This window comes from Triturus cristatus, chromosome 6 (assembly GCF_964204655.1).
Source record: "Triturus cristatus chromosome 6, aTriCri1.1, whole genome shotgun sequence".
Classification (NCBI taxonomy): Eukaryota; Metazoa; Chordata; class Amphibia; order Caudata; family Salamandridae; genus Triturus; species Triturus cristatus.
Window position 1 is genome coordinate 142,517,081 of NC_140589.1, and position 24,804 is coordinate 142,541,884.

The following is a 24,804-nucleotide window of genomic DNA, read 5'->3' on the forward strand; positions in this document are numbered from 1 at the left end:
TTTTTGCTCCCTGCAGGCAGATTTCCCTTTGGATTTTCTTTCTTTCATCACAGATCCTAATGTTTAAACAGTTTTTTAATTAATTTATAGACATGGTTCTGACTGGTTCTAGCAAATGAGTCAGCTGGGTCTACTATGTATAATTATTGAAAGAGTTGGTACTCTGCAGACTTTCTCTAATGGGGCATACATAGCTTGCATTATTCAAGTTCCATTCTCTTACACAGGTAGGAGACTGGGCCTCCTCCAAATAGTTCCACAAGTCCCTCCTGGAGGTGCTGAGCGGCTGCCAGTTACCCGCATCGTCACGACTGACTGATTGCAGCGACTGCGCATGTGGACTAGTACACGTGTAGTTTTAAACGCAGTTTTAACCGGGGTTGCAGGTATGCCGATGAAGGGCAACCACCCGGTATAACTAACAGAGAAAATAGGTGCAGTGTGGACAACTGACCCTTACCCTGACGAAATTGCCGCAAGATTACATAGGCAATGAAACATGTTGGTTTTAATTGAGCAGACACACAGCAAGGAATAAAGTAGTATAGCTAGTGGTAGTTCTTGTTGGTTTTATACCAGGTGTATCGGGCTTTCTACGTCAGATCCCGGTACTCCTCACAGGGTTTATACACACCACACTGAACACTTTTTTGTTTCAGTTTTCCCTATCACTCATTTGATTTATAAGTTGGCAGTTGCTAATGATGAGAACCTGAGGATACAGGCGAGTACCAGTCTGTAAACTCCCATGATGTTACTCCCGTGAGGCACTGCTAACTTCTCCTCACCTTTTTTCACTCCCAGATTCTCTTCACATTAGCGGGAGGGTTATACAGGGAGAGACAGCATATACACTAGGTTTTAAGATAAATAAGTGATTGAGGTCACTTTATGGCAGATAGGAGATATTGATCCACTGTCTTGTCACACAAAAGTGTGTGATTGTAAAAATACATGGTGGACGCCCATAGCAGTTCATACAGCTGACAGAACAGGTCTTTTCTTGTGTTGAATTCTGTGAGTGGTGGGCGACCTGTTCTTTCCCACCCTCTTGGCTCCTATTTGTGTATAGCCATGAAGAATAGACCCTGTTGCTATTGCTGGTCAGGTTGAATCCTTTTTGAGCGTCCTTTTCTGATCGTTCAGTTCCTTACAGCCCAGCTGTTCCTTCAGGTCTCTGCTTTTCGGGATCGCTGGTTATTTTATGGCAGACGGGGTCTTGATTTTTATACCCCAGTTTTCCAGTTGTTTGTTGTTTCCTCTCAGGGCCTCGGCCATAGTCGGATTGGCGAAGATTATCTCTTGTCTCATTTGTCTCGCTTAGTCCAGGGGCGAGGAAAGACACACTGTCAATATCAGTTGTTTTTATTTTTTCTAAGCCCGGAATATTTACGCAAAGCTTCAGGAGATTGCCTCTATTAAGAATGTCCCATTTCCCCAGCGAGATATATGCAGGATACAGCTGTACTTTTAGTTTTTCTTGAGCTTTTGTTTGGTTGGTAAATGACAGAATTTGATGGGAGGTTGCCTCCTGCACATCAGGGGCCCCTATAGGATTCCGAGTAGATTTCCCCTGGGTGCCCAAGTCTTCCCCGGACAGATTTGAGCTTACTACCATCAGCTGAGCGTTGCTCCTGAGCTTGTGGACAGTGGACGAAAATAAATCGTCGGTGCATGTTTGAATAGACTTTGTCTTCCTATAGTTAATAGTTCTGATTAATAGTTGGGGCTCCTTATGGTCTGTTGCTGTTGTGGGAACACATTTATCGTGGTTTGCTTCTTCAACTTGTGGCCATTGTATATGGTTAACGTGGCACCTAGATTCTTGGCCAGACACATCCAGGGACTTAGACAGATGCGCCATAGGGTGTCCAAACGTGCCTGGAGCGATGATTTTGCTGTTGGTTGTGCCGTCCGTTTGTATGCCTGGAGTTTTTTTATTTGAAGTCTTTTTTGAAGAAGAGGTGATAACCTCACGGTGTTCTTTATTCTTATCGTTATTATCCTTGTTTTCCAACTGGAGCCAATTCAAAATGGACCCTTCATTGTGGGTTTTAATTTTTTTTATATGTTTAACTTTTTTAGTTTCTTCTTAATTTTTCTAGATAAATGTTGGCTTTCCAAAGTTATTAGCTTTGACTTGTTGATAGTTCCTGGACCTTTGTCTAATTTGCAGCTGATTTTTGTTTCAGGTTCTTCTGCTCTGTTTATTTGGTCTCCCACGGCCCCTGTGGTTTCATGCGAAGCTTCCTTATCGTTTGTTTGTAAATCCTTTGCGCTTGTGGGCGGCTTTGAGTTTTGTTGGGGCTGGGAATATAAGATGGGCGGTCGCCTATTGACTTCATTCTTGAGGTCCTTAACGAGAGTGCTCATTACCTCTGGGAGCTTTTCCAGATTCTTCAGTATTGGACTGCATCCACAGTCGTCTTGTTTGACCGTTAAAGCTGTATTTGCCTGGGCTCCGTGGATTAGTGAGTTTAAGTGTTCCAGCTGCGTTTGCCATTGAAATCAGGGCGTCGTTGATCAGCGCTAGATGATTCTCGATTTTTTGAGGCTGCAGACCAATTTCCACTCCTGTTTTAGGGGAGCTGAGGGTCCAAGGCTCATTTGCATGTGGAGGAAAGCTGGAGTTTGAAAGATTAAGGGGCCATTTGGGTGAGAGTTGTGGGCTTGTAAGCTCAGCGGGCGCCAAAGAAGGGTCAAAAGGCTCCGATTGAAGCCTTAAGGAAGTACTGTGTGTGCCCATGTTGCTTCTTGTTTCGGAAGGATAGCCCTCACTGGATTCAGAAGTTGAGAGGCTGGGAGGTGAAGTTGATTGATTAAAAAGTTCTCCACAGTTTTCTGTGTGAGTGTTAACACTGTGGGCTATTCGGAAACCGGAAGGGTTTGTGGGTAATGCAGAAGATGTTCTCAAGGTTGACTGGTGATTTGGGCTGTGGGGGGCTGGGTTGGAGCCATTAGGATGTGCGGCCGTTGGGGCTGCGTTTGAAACCACACTTGTTTCTTTTGTAGCCCTGTTGATGCTGTTGGACCATGTTAATGTGGTTATTTGACCAGGCTATGAGGCATTATTTGTGTCCCTTAGGGATAACGCAGTTGGCTGCCCATTTGACTGGCTATTTGTTAGTATACCCCCTTGAGATGTACCAAGATATGTCGGAGGAGCCAAATTTGTCTGTTGGAGATGGTTTTGGTGTTGAGTGGTACCTGTTAGTAGTTCGTTTGTAGTAAGAGAATTGGCTCCCTCGTCCATGTGGTGCATTTTTGCTGTCCCTACAGTTTGACATGCTGGGTTATTAGAGACGAATGAGCCTAGATTCGTTGTTGTTTCTAGGGCTCGTTTTCTCATGACAAAAATTATTTCTGGGGAAAGTGGAACGTCTGGATGACGTCCTATACTTGGGTCCACAAATTTGTAGGAATCTGCCGATGTCATAGTAGTGCTTTCGGCATGGGATGTATGGGCAACTTTGCTAGATTCACCAACTTTATCTTTTAAAGTTGTATAGTAAAGGTACGCTCTTATATCGCTGTTACTGTTAGTAGTGGTCGTGCTCTTTTTAATGCTGTTGCTATTACCGGTTGCCGTAATTCCACTTGTGTATATGGTCTTTTCCGATGCAATCGCAGTTACTGTCGGCGACTTGTCCATTTGCGGACCCTCCTTAGGGAATGACCCGGATTTGACACAGCCCAGGGGATACAGTATCTTAAACTTTTGCCTTCTTGCAGTTTTGTGGGGGCGATGGTTGTCTTGGTGCTGGACCAAGTTTGAGTTTCTGGTCCGCATGGTTTACTCTTTGCACTGGGCTTTTGCGGTGGAGAGGTGGAGAGGTGATTTGGCACCACCTCCTGGGCTGCCTGACCACCCTCCCGGCAGCCTGAGTGACTCCCCAGCTAGATGGCTGGAATTTCTTTTGAGTTAGCGGGTCTGGTCTGGGTCTGGGCGGGTGAGTGGGCTCTCCAGATGCTCGTCCAGTGTACTCACAATAGAACAGTTCTCTTTGCCCACCACTCGCCGCACCTTACCTCAATTTGACTCTTAGAAGTCCTAGTGGGTGTCCTGGTGCAGTCACCTGGAAGGGAGGGCAGGGGTGCAGTCACCTGGAAGGGAGGGCAGGGGGTGGCTATGTTTGGCGTTGAGCCACACTGTACTTCTCCGTCCCGCTCTCACCGCGGTCTACTTAGTAGTAGACCCTCGTGGCCCTGGTGAGCCCTCTAGCGGCTGCGCTGCCGCCGTCTGGTGTCACACGCAGTCCCAATGTTCGACCCCCGGTGACGCCTGGCTCCCAGCTCTCCCAGCTCTCAGCTCACCAGCTCCCAGCTCCGACTGTGGTGGGAGGGTATGCCGGCTGATATCAGGGAAGCCGCTTGTTCTGCCTCCGCTCAGCCTGCCGTGAACCCCGGGCAGGCACAGCGCAGCGCCTCAGGCTGGGAGCCGGGAGCTAGAAACAACGGGGCGCGAGACAGCTGTCTCAGCAGTTTTGGCGTCCTTCCTGGTGTCGAAGCACACCGCAATTGGGGCTCAGCGGTCGGCACAAAAACCCGGCTCTAGAGTCAGTGGAAAGCACCTCAATGCATTAGTGCCCCCTCCTTCCAGAGCAGGATAACTTCAGAGCTCTTTTTGCTGCCATTTCTTTTGCTATTTCAGTTTTCATAAGAATACCAGCCCCCCAGCAATATTGCTTTTAGGCCCCTCCAGCAATCCTTAAGCTACCTTTGAGAACAAACGTTTTCGCTATGAACATCTAGACGTGCACAGAACCACTACACAATTTTCCTCTTAGTGGCAAGGCTGTCAAATGTTTCCAGAAAAAGCCAGATGACCACTATTTTGAGGACGGTTGCCACTGAAGGATTAACTCTCCCTAGATTAACGGAAGCCAGTGGTAAAGCTTTGCAAGCCTTAACCTCATCAGTGTAGGTGTTGACGACGATCAAGGATCTACTCTCCAATAAAACTCTTGAGCTGGCAGCCTGACCAATCTATTCTATCAAAATTGTATTTGATGGTGGAAACTTTAAATTCCTTTCCTCAGTCCCACAGTCACTCCTTCAATGACTTAGGCAAATGTTACATTAAACTGTAAATCTGGTACACCTGAAGATACCTACATCTCAGACAGGCCAATAGCACTTTTATACCCAAATCTTGGCTGATAGACTTTCACTCTACTTGCCATACTTGATCCATCCGGATCAGTCCGGTTTTATACCTAGTAGACATGCAGCTGATAACACAAGGTGTGTTATTATTATTATATATAAATTTATTAAGCGCACAGCTACCCGTAGGTTTCCCGGCGCTGAAGCATAGCAATGTAGAGCAGGCAAAGGTACAAAGAGAAAGTTACGAGGAGAACAACCAAGTTTTCACTCCTTTGCGGAACTTAAGATAGCACATTTCAGACCGCAAAGGAATAGGAAGCGAGTTCCAGAGTGAGGGCGCCAAATACGAAAAAGAGCGCCCACCAATTCTGGTGCGCTTAAAACGAGGGACAGCAAATCTGCACTGAGAGGAGGATCTGAGAGTACGAGAGGGACAGTATTGGTGAACTAAAGTGGATAGGTAATGGGGAGATTTACCTGCTTTAATGCGATGCATGAAGCATGAAGCTTTAAATTTAGATCTAGATTCTATGCGTAGCCAATGCAAGCTGCGCAGAGCAGAGGAAACAGATGCAGATCTGGGCAAATTGCACAGTAGTCGGGCAGCCATGTTTTGTACCAATTGGAGCTTCCGGGAGACCTCTTTGCAGGCGCCCAGAAGTAAAACATTACCGTAGTCCAGCCGTGATGTCACTAAGGCCTGGACCACCAGCTTCTGGGTGTCATGAAGAAGCATCCACGTAATCGTCCTCAGCCACCTGATAATAGTAGTACAGGTGGCTGCGACTTTAATCACATGTTGTCTCATGGATAGCTGATTGTCGAAGAGGACCCCAAGGTTGCGAGCTGTAGTTGCCGGGACCGGCAAAGGACCCATTTGTTGAGGCCAATGTTGAGGGCCCCAGAGAGCGGAGTCAGGCCCAAACAGGAGCAACTCCGTTTTATCTCCGTTCAGCTTCAATTTGTTGGTCGTCATCCAATTGGCAATGTTCGTGAGCCCTGAACTGAGAGAGGAACAAGGGGAGTGTTGATTAGCAGAGAGAGAGAAGATGATTTGAGTATCATCTGCATACGAAAAAATAGATAGTCCAGACTGTACAGCAAGAAAAGCAAGGGGTCTAATGTAAAGATTGAAAAACAGGGGACTAAGAATAGAGCCCTGGGGGACACCGTGCGGAACATTATGAACAGAGGACACCGAAGAAAGAGAGAAAACCTGAAAAGTGCGGTCCGAAAGAAAATTGGAAATCCAAGCAAGTGCGGAGCCAGAAATCCCAACAGACCTCAGGGCAGAAAGGAGGATGGTATGAGAGACGGTGTCAAAAGCGGCACTCAAATCCAAAAGGATGAGTGCCACCGTCTCTCCTCCATCCACCTGACGTCTGATTGTCTCCGTAACTCCCAGAAGGGTGGACTCAGTGGAAAAGCCCGTCCGAAAGCCAGATTGGGAGAAGTGGAGAACGTTCGCCGACTCAATGTGAGTAGTTAGCTAGACTAGTGAGTAGTTAGTTAGAAGTCAAATTGTCTGAAAATTCCCCTAGTGATTCTATCTTTGGATTCAGAAAAAGCATTCAGTGGAGTTAACTGTATATTCTTCAGTTGGGTGCCTTGCCCCACACATGATAACTTGGATAGAGACTAGCCATAAAACTCCAGCAGCCAAAATAATTGTCAATTGGATTAAATCAAGGAGTGTTCCCTTGCACAGAGGAACACAGCAGGGCTGTCCTCTCCCTTCCTCCTTTTTGGGTTAGTCCTACGGTCACTGGCCACTCAAATTAGACAATATCCAGATGTTCGGTGAATGACTTTTGAGGGCAGCGAGGGATAACATAAATGTAGATTTTCCTAGCAATTTATGACGGAAAGTCTTAATTTTATTAAAGACATGGAGGCGAGTATTATGCTTTCTAATCTTGCTTTAATATAATAGCAGGCAAGATAAACTTATAAAACTACAGTTCCCAGAAGGCCAAGCTACGGGTTGACCAATGGAAACAACAACAAAAACCAATGAACATACAGTCTCAGGTATAACAATAGCTCTAACAGCGAACAGCCCTCTTTTCTTCAGCGAGCAGATTAGATAGTGTCCATAACCAGAAGAAAAATAGCGAAAACAATACAAAATGCTAAAGTCCAAGCGAAAAAGGCTTGACCGAAGTCCAGCAAGGTCGTCCTTTAAGCAGGAACGAGGGTCGGAGAATCACAAGTGATTGATGAAGCACAACGTAGAGGAGCAGGATGCTTTTGAGGGCGCTGGATCCGATCAAAAAGAAGCGGGTGGTAGAGCTGGAGCCGCTGTAGGGAGGGGGAAAACACATATTAACAAGCATTGGCATAGCCAATAGGTCTCGCCTTTGGGACCTTTTAAGTTTTTAGCTATGCAACGGCAGTTAAGAGGACCAGGCAACACCCGCTACATGTGCCGGTGCTGCATTTTGTGGGACAGCCCACCTTAGAAGGGGTGGTTATTTCATGGAGCGAAGACTTAGAGACTGAAGTGGAGCGGGTATTGAAACTGGGGAACTGTTATTCCAAGGGAAAGCTTCGCTCCATGGACACTACGGTTGAGGAAGACGATCTCCCCCTGGTCAGAGTTTTTGACATATGCTGTGCTGAGAAGACCATTGATTGAGATGTGGGGACCCAGGGCAGCCTTTAGGGCGGTGAGACAGGTGCAACCGCTCCTGGCACTAACTTTGGTAGGGGGTCTGTGTTTAAAAATAACTTTTGGTTTAAAAGCACATGAACTTCCTTGTACGCCAGCAATTTTCAGGCAACAATAAAAATGAAAACTATGGTGATTAAGGTTCCTATCGGTGAGAGATCGGAATTTTGTCTAGTGCAGTTTTGACTCCTCATAAAGGAGCAGGGAGAGTTAATGTACCTGCTGCAAAGAACGTGTACCTTGCAGATCACAGAACTGAGTGTGAGTGAACTATGAGTAGTGCTAAAATAAAATGTACATCAGAGAGAGGCTATGGGGAGATGAGGGGCGCTGTTGGAGGGTGGTAGTGAAGGAATTCATGGAGAAAGAGGACATGGGACATGGGGGGTGCCGAAAAAGATTGTCGCACAGGGCGCCAACAGTGTTAAAGCCGGCCCTGTGGGCTCTGACCCCTACAGACCCTGTTAACCTTTGGTGATGGATGAAGACTCGTCTTGTGGCTCTACAAAACTTCCTTGTCAATGACCTTTACTGGCCCCCAGACGTTAAAAGGAGATGGACAGACACGCTGGGTGAAGCCTTGCGAGTGAGGGAGGGATGCCTTAGAACAAGTCTGCAAGTGGTCTAGAAATACCCGATATAACTGTACACAACCCAATAACCTGCACATCACTCACCTTACCCCCGCAGAATAAATGTTATGCAGCAGACAGACTCAATGTGCTGCCCCCCCATCCCCGATGCACCCTGCTTGATGCTGACTTTGTGCACATGGTGTAGAGCTGTCATGTATACAGTGCTTAATTTGTAAAAAAGAAACCAGTGCCCTCGTCATTAGGCCACTTCAGATCGCACCACATTGCCGCTGCCAATGACAATACAAACACAACTACTGACTATCATACGCCTACAAGTGTGATAGTTCAGACTATTCCAGGGACCGAAAGCTATAAGAATGGCTTGGAAAGCGAGTATTAGTTATTTTGTTAATGTATATTGAATTTATAAACAACTGTTGTTGTGCTCATCCCTAAATTAAATAAACAGCGCTACCATGTGGTAGACTGTTATAGGTGCCAGTGTTGACAATTAAATGCTGGTGTCGAGCCCTGTAAACCACTGGCTCAAGTTAAGCACTGCATGTACAGAGATATTAAGAATGAAAGTTGCAGAGGACCTGGAACTCACGGTAGACAGGCAAAATGTACTCACCATGGAAATATGTCTGCTGGGGCTGTATGCACATAGGCTTGAGAAGAAAGTGGGCAATAGATAACTTTCCAGTGCAAAACAAGTTTTGCACTGAAAAGTAAATAAAAAGACAAACATATTTTGCTGGCACAAACACAGCGCAAAATGTTTGTAAATCTGGCCCAGAGTTTGTTAAATGTGTACGGTAGGCAAAAATATGGAATTTATATGCAGTGGAAAAGATTAATAACGAATAGATTAAAAATTGAAAAATAAGGTTGCCATTTAAAAAATTTGAAACGAGATGGCTTCAGAGGAAAGGTACAACCAGAAGGCTGGATATATTAAAAAGTTTAACACGGGGCGAACTGTCGCCTACACCTGAAAGTATTTAAGAAAGATAAGCAGCATGTATGGAATTCGCACAAGAAATGGAGTATTCATAGGTATAAAACAACGCAATGCATGGACCGGTGATGTGTACAGCTCTGTTTTGCGAGATACCCGGACTGAAAAGCAACTGCCAGAGATGGTAAAATCAAGCAAAGTTGTTAAAAGTAGAAAGGGCCTCACCTGCGATCCTGGTCCATGCCGCCCGAGGGCCCGCAGCTTCCAGAGGAATGCGGCGGGGGAGGGCGTGAAAGAGCAGTAAATGAACACATTCCTGCCTGTTTATGAGTGTGGGAGGTCCGTGTACCGATGGCCTGGCTGCGGGCCACTGCTCTCCTCCTCCAGTACACCGGCTGCCGGGCAGTAGCATCAGACAGTGCGAAGGCCTCTCCGTGCAAGAATACGTCTACGGGGGAGGATTACAGGCACAAATGTAATTTAATGTAAACTCTCTCTAAGCCTGTACTGTCAACAGCTGCTTGGGTGAGGGCACCCGCAGGGCTGCCCTGCGCCTTGTTTTTCACGCGTAATGAGGTCCCCCAAGCAGGTGTTTGGCCACTTAAGCAGGATGATAAGAAATTTGGGTACAAAATGAATTTAAAAAAATTTTTTATGCTCATCCGTGGAAAAGGTACGCAGAGTTTCGTCCGGCAAAACGTGGGCATAATTATAATTACAATGTGTGTTTTATATAGCACTTGAGGCTAAAAGTCTTACAGCAGCGTTGGAAACTGAATGATTCTCACCTGGAGGGGTTGTTCCCTTCTCTTTTTGGAAGGCAGCCTGAGTGCTGTGCAATGGACATGTGATGTTTGTCACAAATACTTCAATAAACTTGCTAACTGCTCATGTACATTAATCGTCAATATATCAGTCGTCGACGGATGTTTGAATTTCTATTGGTCGTTTTAGAGACAACTTTGACGGGAATTCCCCGGATATGATGTCAGTTTGACCAGCCCCCGGAGTGTCCGTGTCCTTTTGGGACAGGTCAGCCCTCTGCCGTCACTGCACCGGCTATGGAGCCCCTTCCTCACTCATGTCTAAATGGTCGAGTCACTGCACAGCTCTCGTGGTGACCCGAAGGTCTGGTTTATTATTGACCAATTTTAACCAGTTTCCCCGCACGCATCTCCTTTCGGTTACTGCATCGTGTTTAGGTTAATGACAATTAAATGCCGGTGTCGAACACCAGAAACCACCGGCTCAAGTTAAGCACTGCCTGTACAGAGATTATATGGATGAAAGTTGCGGAGGACCTGGAATGCACGGTAGACAGGCAAAATGTACTCACTGTGGAAATATGTCTGCCAGGCTCCCCAGCTTCCCTAAACTCAAGTTCTCAAAGCCTCTCTGGGAGGAGACCGGAAATGAATCCAGTGGATGCAGACAAATATCAATATATTACAGGGGATCCCACTGTCTGTAACTGGCCTAAAATAAACCATGTCGTCATTGCTGATTGGGAGGAGGTTTGCTCTTGTCGGTTCTTGCTTACTTAAGTTTCCATTAAGGACAATAATTCCAGCTTGGCATTTAACCAAAAACAACTGCGTCCGCGTGGCCGCGAAAGTAAAAGCGACCTTTGTAATATGACCCGGAACAGATGGCACCCTGCGTGCCGCTGCTCGCTCCCGACAGCTGTAGGCTGTGGGAGGAAACATTTACTGGGAAAGGTGGGACATGCACCCGCCTTTGGCCAATTGCGTGCTTTCATTTTTGAAAGCCACACGCAATGGCCAATACAATGTGTGCAAAAAAAAAAAGCCACACGCACGAGTTTGCCGAAAAGCTGGTGTGATTCCATGAGGTCATCTCCTAGAGCAGAGCATGCGCGCTGCGCTAGGCTCGACCTAAAAAGGTGTTGCGGCAGGATAATACTCGCCTCCGTGTCTTTAATAAAATTACGACTTTCCGTCATAAATTACTAGGAAAATCTACATTTTATGTCAAGAGCAGAGGCTCATATTATGCTTGTTCAAAGCATATCAACAACCAAAGAAGCAATAGTAATGACAGGTTTACAATAAAACATTCGGAACACATTGTCATTGGACCACTCCGCCGATCTCAGAATGTTCTCCAATCTGGAGTCTGCCCAAAAAGCTTTGGAGGCCATGGCTCCCCTGGTGGAATAGGCCACGAAAACAGAAACATCAGTACCAGCAAGGGACATAACCCAGCGAACCCAACGGGCTAAAGTGGCAGAAGAAACAGGATTATGAGGTTTGCGGAAAGAAATGAGAAGTTGGGAATGGGAGGATGCTCTGTGATCAAAGGTCCGTTGTTCGTACACTTTGAGGCATTTACCTACACATAGTTTAGGTTGAGAAGGAAAATAGAGATAAAAGACAGTGTTCAAATTAGTTTTTGTACGCCTATTAATGTGAAACAACACACCAGAAGGGATGAACTGGCGAGAGGAAACATCCATAGCCTTAACATCAGAAACACGTTTGATAGAAACGAGGCACAACAGCATAGTTAGTTTGGCTGAAAGCAATTTTTAAAGAGAGAACTGCATTTTCTGGCCAATCAGAAAAGAGTTTGAGTACCAAATTCACGTCCCATAAGTACTTTGCCAAAGGAGATTTAGAAAACTTAACGCCTCATGGAAGACCACAAATAAGGGGATGCTCACCCGCTAGTTTGCCCTCAATAGGACAGTGATTAAGGGAAATCTCTGATCTATACAGATTAACCGTTCTTTAAGACTTACCTGAACTGGCTTCAGAAGCCAGAAAATTTACAATGTAATTTAAATGTGTTGAAAAGGGATCAATATGTTTTCACAAACACCAGCATGCCCATAAAGACCATGCTGACTTGTAAGCTTTAGTTGTTCCTGGGGCCCAAGCTCTGCTAATGAAGAAAAAAGCCTCTTGCGAAATGAGGTGGTCAGAGTGGTTAGACCCGAGACCTTCCACGCGGACACAACCAAAGAGTTGTCCAGAATGAGATTGTGTGGTTGACCCAAGGGATTTAATAGGAGATTGCTGCGAGAAGGAAGAAGAACCGGGAAGTCCACCGCCATCTCCAGCAGAGATGGGAACTAGATCTGAGACTGCCAGAAGGGGACCATGATCACCAGAGAGGCAAGTTGGTGTCTGGTCTGGGCAAGGACCCTGTTGATCATGACAAAAGGGGGAAAAGCGTAATTGAGATGAGGAGACCAGTCTTGGAGGAAAGCGTCTGTGGCCAGAGCCAAAGGATCCGTACGCCAACTGAAGAAACGTGGAAATTGGGAATTGAGGCGAGAGTCAAAGAGATCGATGCGCAAGGGGCCCCATTTTTTAAACGGAGATTGAAAGACGGATGAAAGAAGCCTCCAATCGCTGGAGTCCCGTGGATAATGAGAGTGCCAGTCTGCTATGGAGTTGAGATTGCCTGGGAGGTATTCCGCTCTTGTTGAGAAGACAACATTCCCAGAGGCACTTTGCTAACCCCTCAAGGAGTTTGGACTTGGTGCCACCTAGATGGTTGATGTAACGCACCACAGAAACATTGTCGATGCGAAGACGGATAGATCAGCGTACTTTGTTCTTTGCAAGACATCTGATTGCAAAGGAGCCTGCTAGCATCTCTAAACAGTTTATGTGCAATTTCGACTCAACTAAGGACCATGTACCTCCAGTCGAGATTGTACCACAACGGGCACCCCAACCTGTCTGGCTTCCATTGGATTCTAATACAAGATCTGGGGCTGAGGCAAAGATTGTTCTGCTGTTCCACGCATCTAAATGATCTATCCACCACTGAAGTTCTAGGCGCGACTCCTGAGCTAGAGAAATAAGGTCAGAGTTAGCCAGGTCTTGATGCAGATGTCGAATTTTTAGGCGCTGGAGGGCCCGATAATGAAGAGGCCCTGGAAAGATTGCCTGAATGGAGGAGGACAAAAGGCCTACGATTCTTGCAAGAGACCTGAGGGAAATCGAGGCGCTCCAAAGCACTTGGGTGATTTCTGATTTTATAGCTGATACCTTTGACTGAGGAAGATGAAGAGAAGCGGTGGAAGAATCCATGAGAAAACCTAAGAACTTGACTCCTTGAGAATGAATGAGCATAGACTTCTCTGGGTTTAGAAGAAAACCCAGGTCTGAAAGTAGAGATTGAGTGATGTTCAAATGAGATAACAGAGTCTGTTTGTCCAAGTTCATCAACAGGATGTTGTTGAGATAGATAATCAATCTGGTCCCGAGAGACCTCAGATAAGTCACAACCGGTTTCATAATCTTCGTAAGGCACCATGGTGCTGTGACAGACCGAAAGGGAGAGAGCAGAATTGATAAGTCACTCCTAGCCATTGAAATTGGAGACATTTTCTGTGGGCACAATTAATCGGAATAGTGAGATAAGCGTCCTGTAAGTCTATTCTTACCATCCAATCGTTTAAACGAAGAGAATCTCTGAGATCAATATTGGTCTCCATTTTGAAGTGGCGATAAACCACAAATTGGTTGAACCATTTCAGGTTTACGACCGGACGCATTTTCTTGTTTTCTTTTGAACCAGGAAGATGGAACTGAGAATCCCTGAAGGATCTAGAGGAGCAATCTGTATTGCATGTTTTGGGAGAAGGGATTGAACCTCTATTGAGATGAGATTTGACATATCGTTTGCGAAGACGAGAGGTGCAGGGAAAGCTGTCTGGAAAGGTGTAGCGTAAAACTCTATAAGATAGACTTGGATAGAGTTTAGGACCCAAGGGTCCGCAGTCAGGGTTCGCCATTTTGGGAGGAATAGTTTTAAACGGCCACCAACGGGGGGAGGTACTGAGGGACTTACCTTGTTGGGAACTGTTCCTGAAGTTCTTTTGTCCACGGCCTCTGAAACCTTGACCTCTTTGGGGGTAGAATTGGGGCTTGAATTCCTGATAATTGGCGTTGGAATTGAACAAACCTCTGGAGCCTTGGTTATTGAATGACGGCCGGCAAAGCGGCTCCTGCCTCTACCGGCCTATCCAAAAACCCTTTGGGAGAAAAACTTTTTTAAAGATTGTTGAGCCTTGTCGATGGATGCAAAAGTGGTGACGAACTTGCTTCGATCATTTACTAAAGAATCACAGAACAAAACACCATCTGGTTTAATGCCGGGATCTAAAATCTAAAATAGCCAAGTTAGCCAACTTAGGATCCATCTTTATTCGGAGGCCCGTACGACGTTCATGGATAATTGCTAAGTTGGCGTTACCAAGGAGGCAAAAAGCTCTTTGAACCCATAAAGAGACATCCTGACATCGTGAGGGTCCAAGTCAGTGCCATCTAAACGAGCAGATTCCGCCATGTCAAATATACGGGCTAGAGACCAATAATGTCCAACAACTTGTTTTGACTTAGATTTACATTTGCCATCAGAAATAGAAATCCCCTCCTTAGAAGGAGACCTTGGAGGCACTGCGACCTCAACCTTGCGAGAGGAAACCTCATTCAACATTCGTGACGCAATTGAAATATCACCTTTTAGTGCTGGAAGGTACCAATTTCTTCTTTCTGCTATCCCCCGCGGACTGGATCAAAGCTTTGGACATAAGATGCAACATAGAATTTTCCATATCTTTGGAAAAACGCTTCATAGAAGCTTCAACAGATTGTTCCATAGAGGAATTGATAAAAACATTCAAGTCATTTTTAAACGCCTCCCCTTCTTCATTCTGCATATCTGAACTTGAGAACTGTCAAGTTTCATAATTGAAAAGGCAGAAAAGCAAAATCAGGCAGGAAAGGGTTAAATCAAAGCCTGAAGTTTAGGAACCATCCAGTGGGCGTGAAGGTAAAGGAAGCCTAGCCGGGAAAGAGAGAAAACCACACCCCAAAGGGGCAGGACGCAAACCGGAGCAGGCGAGTTCACAGAAAACGAAGCTCCGGTAAATGGGAATACGACAAACTGAAGAGCTTCAGGACGGTCATGGCTGAGGTGAGGGAACGCACGAAAGACATAAAATAACCGCCTCGCGTAGAGTCAGCCGACTGACTACGCGCGCGAGCGGCATGGAGCACTCAGTGCAGGTGGCAAAGGGGAGCGCAAAGGAGCACTCAATGCGGGCGGCAAGAGAGGGGGGGCACAAAGCACAACGGAAAGGCAGAGGCCGCCAAACTAAATACTGTAACCAGACAGAAATATATCAAATACTACAATACACCGTAAAAGAGCAATAACGAGAGCGTGTACTTATCGTGACTGCGAGCAGCAAGAAAAGAGGGCTGTTAGCGTTCAGAGCTATTGTTATACCTGAAACTGTATGTTCATTGGTTGTTGTTGATTCCATTGTTTCCCATTGGTCAACTCGTTGCTTGGCCTTCTGGGAACTGTAGTTTTATAAGTTTATCTTGGCTGCTATTATATTAAAGCAAGATTAGAATGCATAATATGAGCCTCCGGTCTTGACATAGAATTTAATTTGTTTGTGGATTACATTTTATTAAAATTAATAGAACTATGAATGCAGCTCAATCCCTGACTTTACATTTAATCTAGAAACGTCAGAATTGTTAAATCTGGGTTTACCATAACTTTGAAGCCTGTTCTTCCTACTATTTTGCAATTCCAAAAGGCCAAAGCCAAGGTAAAGTTCCTAGAGGTTTATATTACCCTCCTACATAGAAAACTACGCAGCACAAACTATCCCAGACTGTTCCCTTCCCCTACAAGTGATCTACATAGCTGACAGTGCCTTTTTGTATCATGGCTGGGAAGGGTAGCATTTTTAAGAATGAATGTATTACCCAGGCTTATGTATTTATTTCAGGCCCACCTGGTGACGGTACCCAAAAAAGATATGAAGGCTTTCCAAGCAGCAATTAATTCTTTCATATGGGTGGGGGGTTTATTAAATATTCCTGGGAAAATCCTAAAAGTGTGGAAAAGATCTGGCGGATTAAGTCTACTGGACAGTACATGCTATCACTAAGCAGCCCAACTTTGGATTCTCTTTTAGTGCTACCTATATGAATTGGAAAAGCACTGGATACATATGGAGGCAGTCAAAATGCACCGGGCCCTCTGGGACGTGGCATGACTTCCCAAATCCTCTAAACCTCTTGTATGCTATTATTCTGAGATTCTGAGCCCTCCGATGGAGTTTTGGAACTTGGTGGCTATAAATCAGAAACTCATCTCCTCACTTCACTTTTGCTTAACCTAGATTTTTCACCAGAGAATAGCAAATTGGGGAGAAGAGTTGGCCTAACGGCTAGGGCTGTCGACCACGAATCTGGGGAACTGGGTTCGAGTCTCGGCAACGACGCTGAACATCCTGTGATTCTGGGCAAATCACTTAATCTCCCCTTGCCTCACAAAAATGAATGTGTCTTCATGTAACGCAACTGATGCTCTGTAAAGCGCTCTGATACCTTTGCGCTATATACAACTGTGTAAAAAAATAAAAAATAGCGCAGATCAGTTTTCCATGTGGTTTAGGGGGATTTGTAGGATGTTACGGGATAAGTTCCAAGAGGGTGGTATTTAAAAAATGCAAGAAGGATTATTATATTGGAAAATCAGAGCACATGCAAAATACTTCCAGTTACACCACTGGGTCTTAGCACTTGAATATAAATTTGCAGCATGTACAGATCTCACTGCTTGGGGAAAAAAACGTTTTGCTAGTTTTCTACATCAAAAGGCCTAATATCCAATATCTACATGACACTTACAGACACCGACCCTGATGTTCAATGGAGTATATGAAAAGGTGGCAATGCATTTTAGGCAAGGATAATCCACTGCATCATTCACAGAAATTGTGATCTAATATTATATCATGCAAAAGCATTCAAATTAGAGAATCAATCTACAAGCATACATGTGTTTCTATGGAACATTAACACAATGAAATAAAGCATAGGTTTGGGAGCGTGGTTAAGGGAATGTGGTCAGTAAGGAGATGATTTATAATATATGGTGGTCATGCCCGACATTGCAGCTCTTGTGGAAGGCAATCCTGAGCCGCATCAAGTGCACTTTGGGATACTTAGCGAACCCTGATCCAGCAGTGATATCACTGGGGCTGAAGTCTATCGAGGTCCAAAGGCGATTGGGGACTGGTCATGAATACGTTATTAGCGGCCAAGCAGCTGATAGCTCTGAAGTGGAAAACTAAAGATGCTTCTACCACACAGAAGTGGGCGAGTAAATTATGGACATAGCTGCAGATTGAAACGTTGACTTGGGACTCAAATGACAACAGGGGAAAGTTTGGAAACTTATGGAAACCTTTGCTTAAGTACTTGGCAGGGGCGAAGCAAGCTTTAGCAGGTCCAGGATCCTTGAGTTCACTGAGGGTGGTAAACTCGTAAAAATGCAACTGAACCAAGGGTGTTAGATTGAGGTATGGAAGCATAAGATGATATGTAGGTGGAGCTGAATGTACTGTTCATCTGCACTCCGTTAAATGGCTGATCCTAACTGGGGAGGGTGGGGTTGAGGATGTATACTGTTTGTGACATGTTGACACTGTTTTGCATCATTTGGAACTGTTACTGCAGGCTTATTCCATCAAACTGTTGTGGAAATATTAACCCCAAACCATTTTTTGTAACTGTGAATTTTATTAGACCCATATACATCTGAGGAAATGTAAGCACACTCTAACAGACCCTAATAGGATAACATTGGTCATAGTGAACAATCCTAATGTAAAATGCAGCACGTAGCCCTACAGAGCTATTACTATGTATTGGGTCGTTTCTCTGGTCGGGAAGATGCTATGCACTTCCAGTTTTCTGTTTCAGTGTTCATTTTGTAGAACATTTTCTTGCATGTAAATAAAGGATTTTTATTCTAGAAAATTAAGAACTGTGAGAGATGGCATTGTGCCTGTTTGCTATCTGTCTCTGCACCCGAAGTGCCAATTCTAGTAAAAAATAAAACCTTAAAAGTATAGCGAATTCCTAAAAACATTCCTTGGTGATTTGAAAAAAGACAAAAAACAATTCAAGAACTGATGTAACCGTGTGCATGTGTGTAACGAAATGCACAATTACTGTGATTTCATGTCCTAGTACCGATTGTTTTGATTTGTGTAAAACAAAAACAAATTTTCAACAAACAAAAAAAGTATGGCGAATTAAACCATAGCTGATTTTTTAAATTTAATGTGAACCTTTTAAACTCTTCAGACCTATTTAATTTTTTTTTAATGGGTTTAAAAGTATCTATGAGAGTGTATTTTTCGCAGCTATTGTACTTTACAAAATCCAAGCAGTTTATGTTGTTTGTGTTCAGGCCCCTCACTACAGTTATTAAGAATTGTACCTCTTCCAGAAAGCAGCCGCCCTATAGTGTCTCGGCCTCATTTCAAGCAATGCCCTACCTTCTTCGACTGCTAATGTCATGAGATTCCTGACTGCTTGGGCTGTGTGAGATGCCTATGAGCCCGGCTCTGTAGGCATACCTTCCTGTCAGTAGTGAGTGCTTCTGTCGTGTGCCCACCCAAACACAGATACCACGAGTTTCGCGCCTTGGGTCGCAGCTCACTCTTGGAGCACGCTCTTCCCATTGGATACTCACAGTATACGCAGTATTCTCAAGTTTGCTCCGTAACAAGGGAGAGTAGCCTATCACACTGTGCCTTCCAGTACTTGTATTTTTGTTTTTTTCATTTGAACACTGGACTACTACAATCCCAGAATGCAAAGAAAAGCAAGTTGTGTTTAAGGTACTTGTGCTTTATGTGCGTCAGTTTGAAAGGTTTTCAATAGCAGTTTTGGCTTTTAGTGGAGAAATATTTTCTCTTAAAATAATAGCTTGTGTTCTAAAACCCTCAAATCTCGTTTCTGTAAACTCTTGAACCATCAAAAAGTATCTGAACACGGTACATTTATGTTAGTGACAACCCAACTGTACAGTATTCTAATTCTGTCTCAGTTGCATCCACCCTTGCCATCATTCCTTGCTTCTGTAATTTGATCTGAGTTAGAGCCAACACACCATACTCTTTTCTGTTTGCATCACTTCATGAAAGACTTGATACTGTTGGGACAACATGTTCCTTGAAAAACTCAGCTCCTCCCTGAAGCAATGTCCCTGCATTGTCAAGAACCTCAAATAAATCAACTTCATATTTACTGTCATTCTGGTGCTAGAGTTGGGCTCTGGAGAATTTATAAGCATGACCCCTTCAAGCAGGCCTATAGGGATATCATATGACTCTGTGCAACAAGAGCACCTTGTCATCAGACTTGAGATTTCATAAGCACATCAGTGCCACATATAGTATCACCTTTAACATTGGTAAAGTCATTAATGTTATTAAATTCCTTAGATTGTCACACCTGCAATCGCTGCTATGTAGAAGAAAAGTCCATAGATGGAAGGGTCGTTTTTTTGTGACGTAGTCCTATGGTAACTGTCACTCAGTCAAGAATTCTTTTATTGCCTAATTAATTAAAATCATTTGCAATTAGTGTACAGAAACATAGATATAGATCAAGTAAATTACATACGAGAACTTAAAATTCAGATAAATTTCATTATAGTCTCCATGAAATTACTAAGTTATAAGCAAGATCGATACTAAAACCATATTATATATGCAAAAGTGCTAGTACTGTGTAAACTGTGCATAAAGTGCATGATCTCTTGAATACAGGATGAATAGAGTTAACATTGAATAAGACCCCTAAGAGGGACTACAAATGGCAAGTAATTCCTGGGAATAAATATTTACTCAGAGCCATATGGACTAAATATACATAGCTGTGCTTACGAGGCATGCAAGCCTGACATATTGCATCTCAATCTTACAAGACAAAATTAAAGTCAGTGGTACTTCACGATAGTGATTAGGGTGTTAATCCAATTTATCAGAGTCTTTAAGAGCTGCTTGCAGCAGGAAAATATACATGCCAAATGTTGCCAGGTCGCATGGCTTCGCTATATTAAAAAGCAAGTTCATTGCAAGTTCATATCCCATTTTTGAGGAACGATGAGCGTTGAAAAGGACAGGACAACAGAACAAGTGGTTTCTTTTTGATATCCACATAGTCTGCACTTAGTAATCAAAGAAAGGGAGTGCCATTTAGGATTCAGCTCTTTAATTTGTAGGCACATCAACCTTGCAGCCATAATATGTTGTAAACATGTCCTTCGGATTGCGATCTGAAGGTATGGCTGTGGTCTTGGTTGTGGTGGGTCGACAATATTATATGAAGTGGCCACTGCAGCGAATGCCGGAGTGCTCTTAGTTTTTACTTTTGCCTGATTAGCAAGTGTTGTCTGTACTTTTCTTTGTTGTTTACGATTGTTTTTAAGAGCCAAGTGTGACAAAAGTTTGTTATTTAGCACAGACAGATATATTTGAAGTGTATCGACTGTTTTTTTTTTTTTGTAAACAAATTTTATTCGTCAAAGACACATCCAGCGAAGCTCTGTGACCCAGAGACTTCAACCATATCAAAAGACAACATACCAGTTTTGACATTTTTCTCATGAAGTATCGTATACAGACTACAAAAGAGACATGCAGAACCAAAGCAGTCCCCTCCCTTAAAAAAACATAACACCACCCCCCACCCCACTCCCCCACCCATCGCACTGTCCAGCCAGTCAAGTCAGCAGAACTATGCACGACTACTATTCTGTGTATCCACTGTTTTGTTTAAATAATTCGACCATAAGTTTGGTTTTGGGGTGAAAATCTGTTGAAGAATGGATTTTAAGGTATTCGGAGGAGCCTTAATGGTCCTGTAGTAGTATTTAAAAAATGCTCCCATATTAGACCACATTTGTGTCCCAAGCCCTAATTCTAATCTAATCAAGTAGACTCTTGTATAATTTGGGAGTCTAACAATTCTCTTGTAGGCTTGAAGTTGGATTTTATCAAGTACTTTTGTGAGTGTTTCCGGGAAGGCCTTGAGGCCATAGTTGAGTACTGATAAGAGGGAGGCCTGGAGGCTCAGTCCAATGGGTGTAGTAGAAGGGCTCACTAAGATTGTGTTGAGCTGGCTTAATCTTGTAATGATCAGTGCTGACTTCGTTTTCAGATGACCCAGATGGGTTTTAGGTCCTCCCTTTGGTGACCACCACACACCCAGATAATTATAGACATTTGACCTTTGGATGGTCAAGGGACCCATGCTCCAGGTGGCACTTCCTTTCTTATTACATTGTCCGAATACAACCATTTTGTCTTTGACTCGTTAAATGTTAGTTTATTTTCTTTGTTATTTGTGTGAAGAGCATTCAGGGCTTTTTTAATCCTAGTTCGCTAGTGGTCCATTAACACAATGTCATCTACATATTATAGTAATGTTACCTTTGAAGATCCAGTTTTAGGTGGAATCAGGTTTGCATGTTTTAGGTCTAAATACAAATCTGCTGTATACAAGTCAAATAAAAGGAGGGCCAGGAAACACCCCTGCTTTAGTCCGCTGTTTGTCATTATTTTTCTTGTATGGTTACTGTAAGTATCAGGTGTTAGTTCTCTCTGTTGAGAGCCGGAGCGCTGAATACCAAAAGGGCTATCTAAAAAGTTAATTATTCCTTGTGTGGACTCGATCATCTAGAAACTGTACAACAGTGTGCTCCTATGACCTTTCGTCCCACCACCTGGATATGGTTGTCTTGTGGGTAATCCCTTTGGTGTAATTATGATCCTCTCAAGCTATTGTGGTCATTGTCAGGTTTCTCACTGCCAGGAGTCAGTGAGAGGTCTTTGAGGATCAAAATATGTTTTCAGGAGTTCGTTATTTGTTGTTGTTGGACCTGATTCATAAAAGAATGTTGGTACTTCCATGAAGCCTGGAATTACAAATACAGGAATTTACGAAGTCAAAATCCTGTCCCTGATTCATAAAAGTAGAAAACTTTGACTTTGCTTCTATAAATGAAATTTGGTCACTCAGAAGAAAACCACTGAAATTCCAATGTGGGCAGTTCTAAGGGGCTTCCAGGAGTCTACCTGTAAAAGTTGTAGAACACCCTCAAATGTGCACTTTTATGGATAGTCACAACATTTTTATAGGTAGTTTCTCAGTCTGAAAGCTTTTTTAGATTTACTCCTGTCAAGGGGAGAGATAAATCAATTTTCATGTTTCAAAAGGGTAGGGAATGCTCACAAAACTGATGGTTGTGTAATGTAAGTAGTTTCTCTACAGAAAAAAGAGAAGTTTCAAAGTATAACTTTAGTGTTCCATTCTGTGGAGGAAGTATCCACCAGTACATTTGCTTAAACGGATAAAGCACATCAGAGCTTCTGTGAATCCGCAAAAGCCACAGATTCACAAGACAATTCCTGGAATTAGCTGTGATGTCTTAAAACTTCAGAACAATTTTTCTCAAAGTGGAATTTTGTGAATCATTCCTAAGTTTCTTTTTGAAGGCCTACAGCTTTCTTTAGAGAGTCTGGGAGGTCGTTTTGTCGTACAATATTGCAATGTTACAATGCTCATGTTGCGGCCATTGCAAGAACGCATTCTTCTTCCCACTTTGGTTGGGATCATATAGTAATTATGAATGAACACCAAACAAAATTCCAGGTTAAGGTTAGAATTAACAGTTTTTTGTATCGCATAAGTTCCTAAATATTACTGGGCCCACTGACCTTCATTTACCGAAATTCTGTGGTTTTGATTCTTCTGCTGAAGGCCGCGCTGGTTTCAAAACCCGCGGAACCTGGTATGAACTTGGAACCGCTCATTACACAGTGACTGATGAGATACAATAGATCTCATAAAACAGTTAAGGTCAAAGATGAATATATGTGCAAAGAGACAAATGAGAGTCGCTCACTCGCTCGCACACTCACTCACTCACTCACTCACTCACTCACTCTCTCTCTCTTTTGTTCTCTGTAAAGCGCCTTACTGCCCCTTGGAGTAAGCCCTGCGCTATATCAGAATCCTAAAATAAATCAAAATAAGCAATTCCGTTCACGTTGAGCATTGCACAGTGACGCAGATGCCCCCTAGTGTCTAATGCTTTGCACAAGACTTTGTTCCATATATATCAGAGCTCATAATAATATATAAATATGTTGATGCGTGCATTCACCGAAGGCATGGATTCGATCTCCTGGTTTTCCTTTCAGGGTATCTGCATCTACTTTAAAAGAAGACTTGCAACATTGAGATAAAATGTCTCCCGAAGCTACCTTGAATCGGATCTCTCCAGCGCTCTCACCTTTCATTTCCACTGTGGTCAGAAATGGAAAAGTAGGACTGGACTCAACCAACTGTTTACGAATTACAGACCTCAAATCCGGGTGGGTATTTCTTTACAAATGCTTGTCCTTCACATTTTTGACCCTCTTTACCTACCCCTTTTCTTACGAGCATTTAGTAGAGTTAAAGAGATGTTAACCACTTTTTTCATATTTTATGTTTCTGGATTTATGTTGTGTGAATGCAGCTACAAAGCAACTGAGCACCATGACAGTAATGGGAGCTAGGGGTGGGGGGCACAGGGCAGCAAGTAAGGATAGTGGGGGTGTTAGAACCGGCGGTCTCTAGTTGGCAGAGGTATACACTTCTGACAAATAGGGACCAACCAACTCTAGCCAGGGCAAGGGGATTACACACTCAGATAACCCCTGCTACCCCCTTGGTAGCTTGGCAGAGCAGACAGGCTTATCTCAGAGGCAGTGTGTTAAGCATTTATGACCACATACAGTAATAAAGTGAATACACTACAGATGGACACGACACAGAAGTTATTATAAAAAATAGTATTTTTATATAAGGCTTAGCACAAGACCAAACAACGACAAAAATATACCACAGTCTTAATAAATACTCTTTGGAAGGAAAAATAATAGTTCAAATAAGGTTTCTTCTTGGCAAATAGTTCTTTAGCAAAGTATTCTTCTGAGCACAGTTCTTTGGCAACAATGTAACCCCCACAGGAGTCACACGACGTCGAGTCTACAAGATTCCCAAGGTTCGGCGTTGACCGCGAGGAGCGCTACGTCGAGCCTGGAGTCGCAACAGACCCCACAAGTACAGTACCTTGAGAAACGAAGAAAACGAGGATCCACGGCGTCGAGATGTCGGCGTCGAGGTCGGCGTCGATCGTGCCTCGGAGTCGGGTCAATCCGCAGCGGTGTCGAGGGATGTCGGGCCGGAGCAGCGCTCACGGCGTCGAGAAGGGCGTCGAGTCGATGCGATCAGCAGCGGCGTCGGGACGGGGTCGCTTGGAGGTGGAGCCGATACTCACTCCTCACTGGCGTTGATAACGGCGTCGAGACGGGGTCACTTGGAGCCGGGGCCGATATCCACTGCTCACTGGCGTTGCTGCTGGCGTCGAGACTGCAGATTTTCCCTTGTGTACTGGAAACAACACTTTCCAGCAATTCAGCAATTCAGTAGATGGTGAAGTCCTTTGGCCCTGTGACTTCAACAGGAGACTGGCACTCTTCCAGTCCTTGGAGATTTCCTAGCAAGTGTTCAGAGAGTACACACCAAGTTCCTCTCTCCTTGTTCCTTGGCAAAAATAAAGAAGCAGCTTTC

The 24,804-nt window shown here is 44.0% G+C and overlaps 1 protein-coding gene across 4 annotated transcripts in view; it reads left to right on the forward strand.

The window, feature by feature from the left end:
* BABAM2 (BRISC and BRCA1 A complex member 2) overlaps positions 1-24,804 on the forward strand; it is a 922,754-nt gene that overhangs the window by 34,428 nt on the left and 863,522 nt on the right. For all 4 annotated transcript variants that reach the window (XM_085610363.1, XM_085610361.1, XM_085610360.1 and 1 more), the window contains one exon: positions 23,388-23,561. In XM_085610363.1, coding sequence (XP_085466489.1) covers positions 23,434-23,561 — 128 coding nt within the window. In that variant the 5' untranslated portion in view covers positions 23,388-23,433. The remainder of the gene's footprint in view (positions 1-23,387; positions 23,562-24,804) is intronic.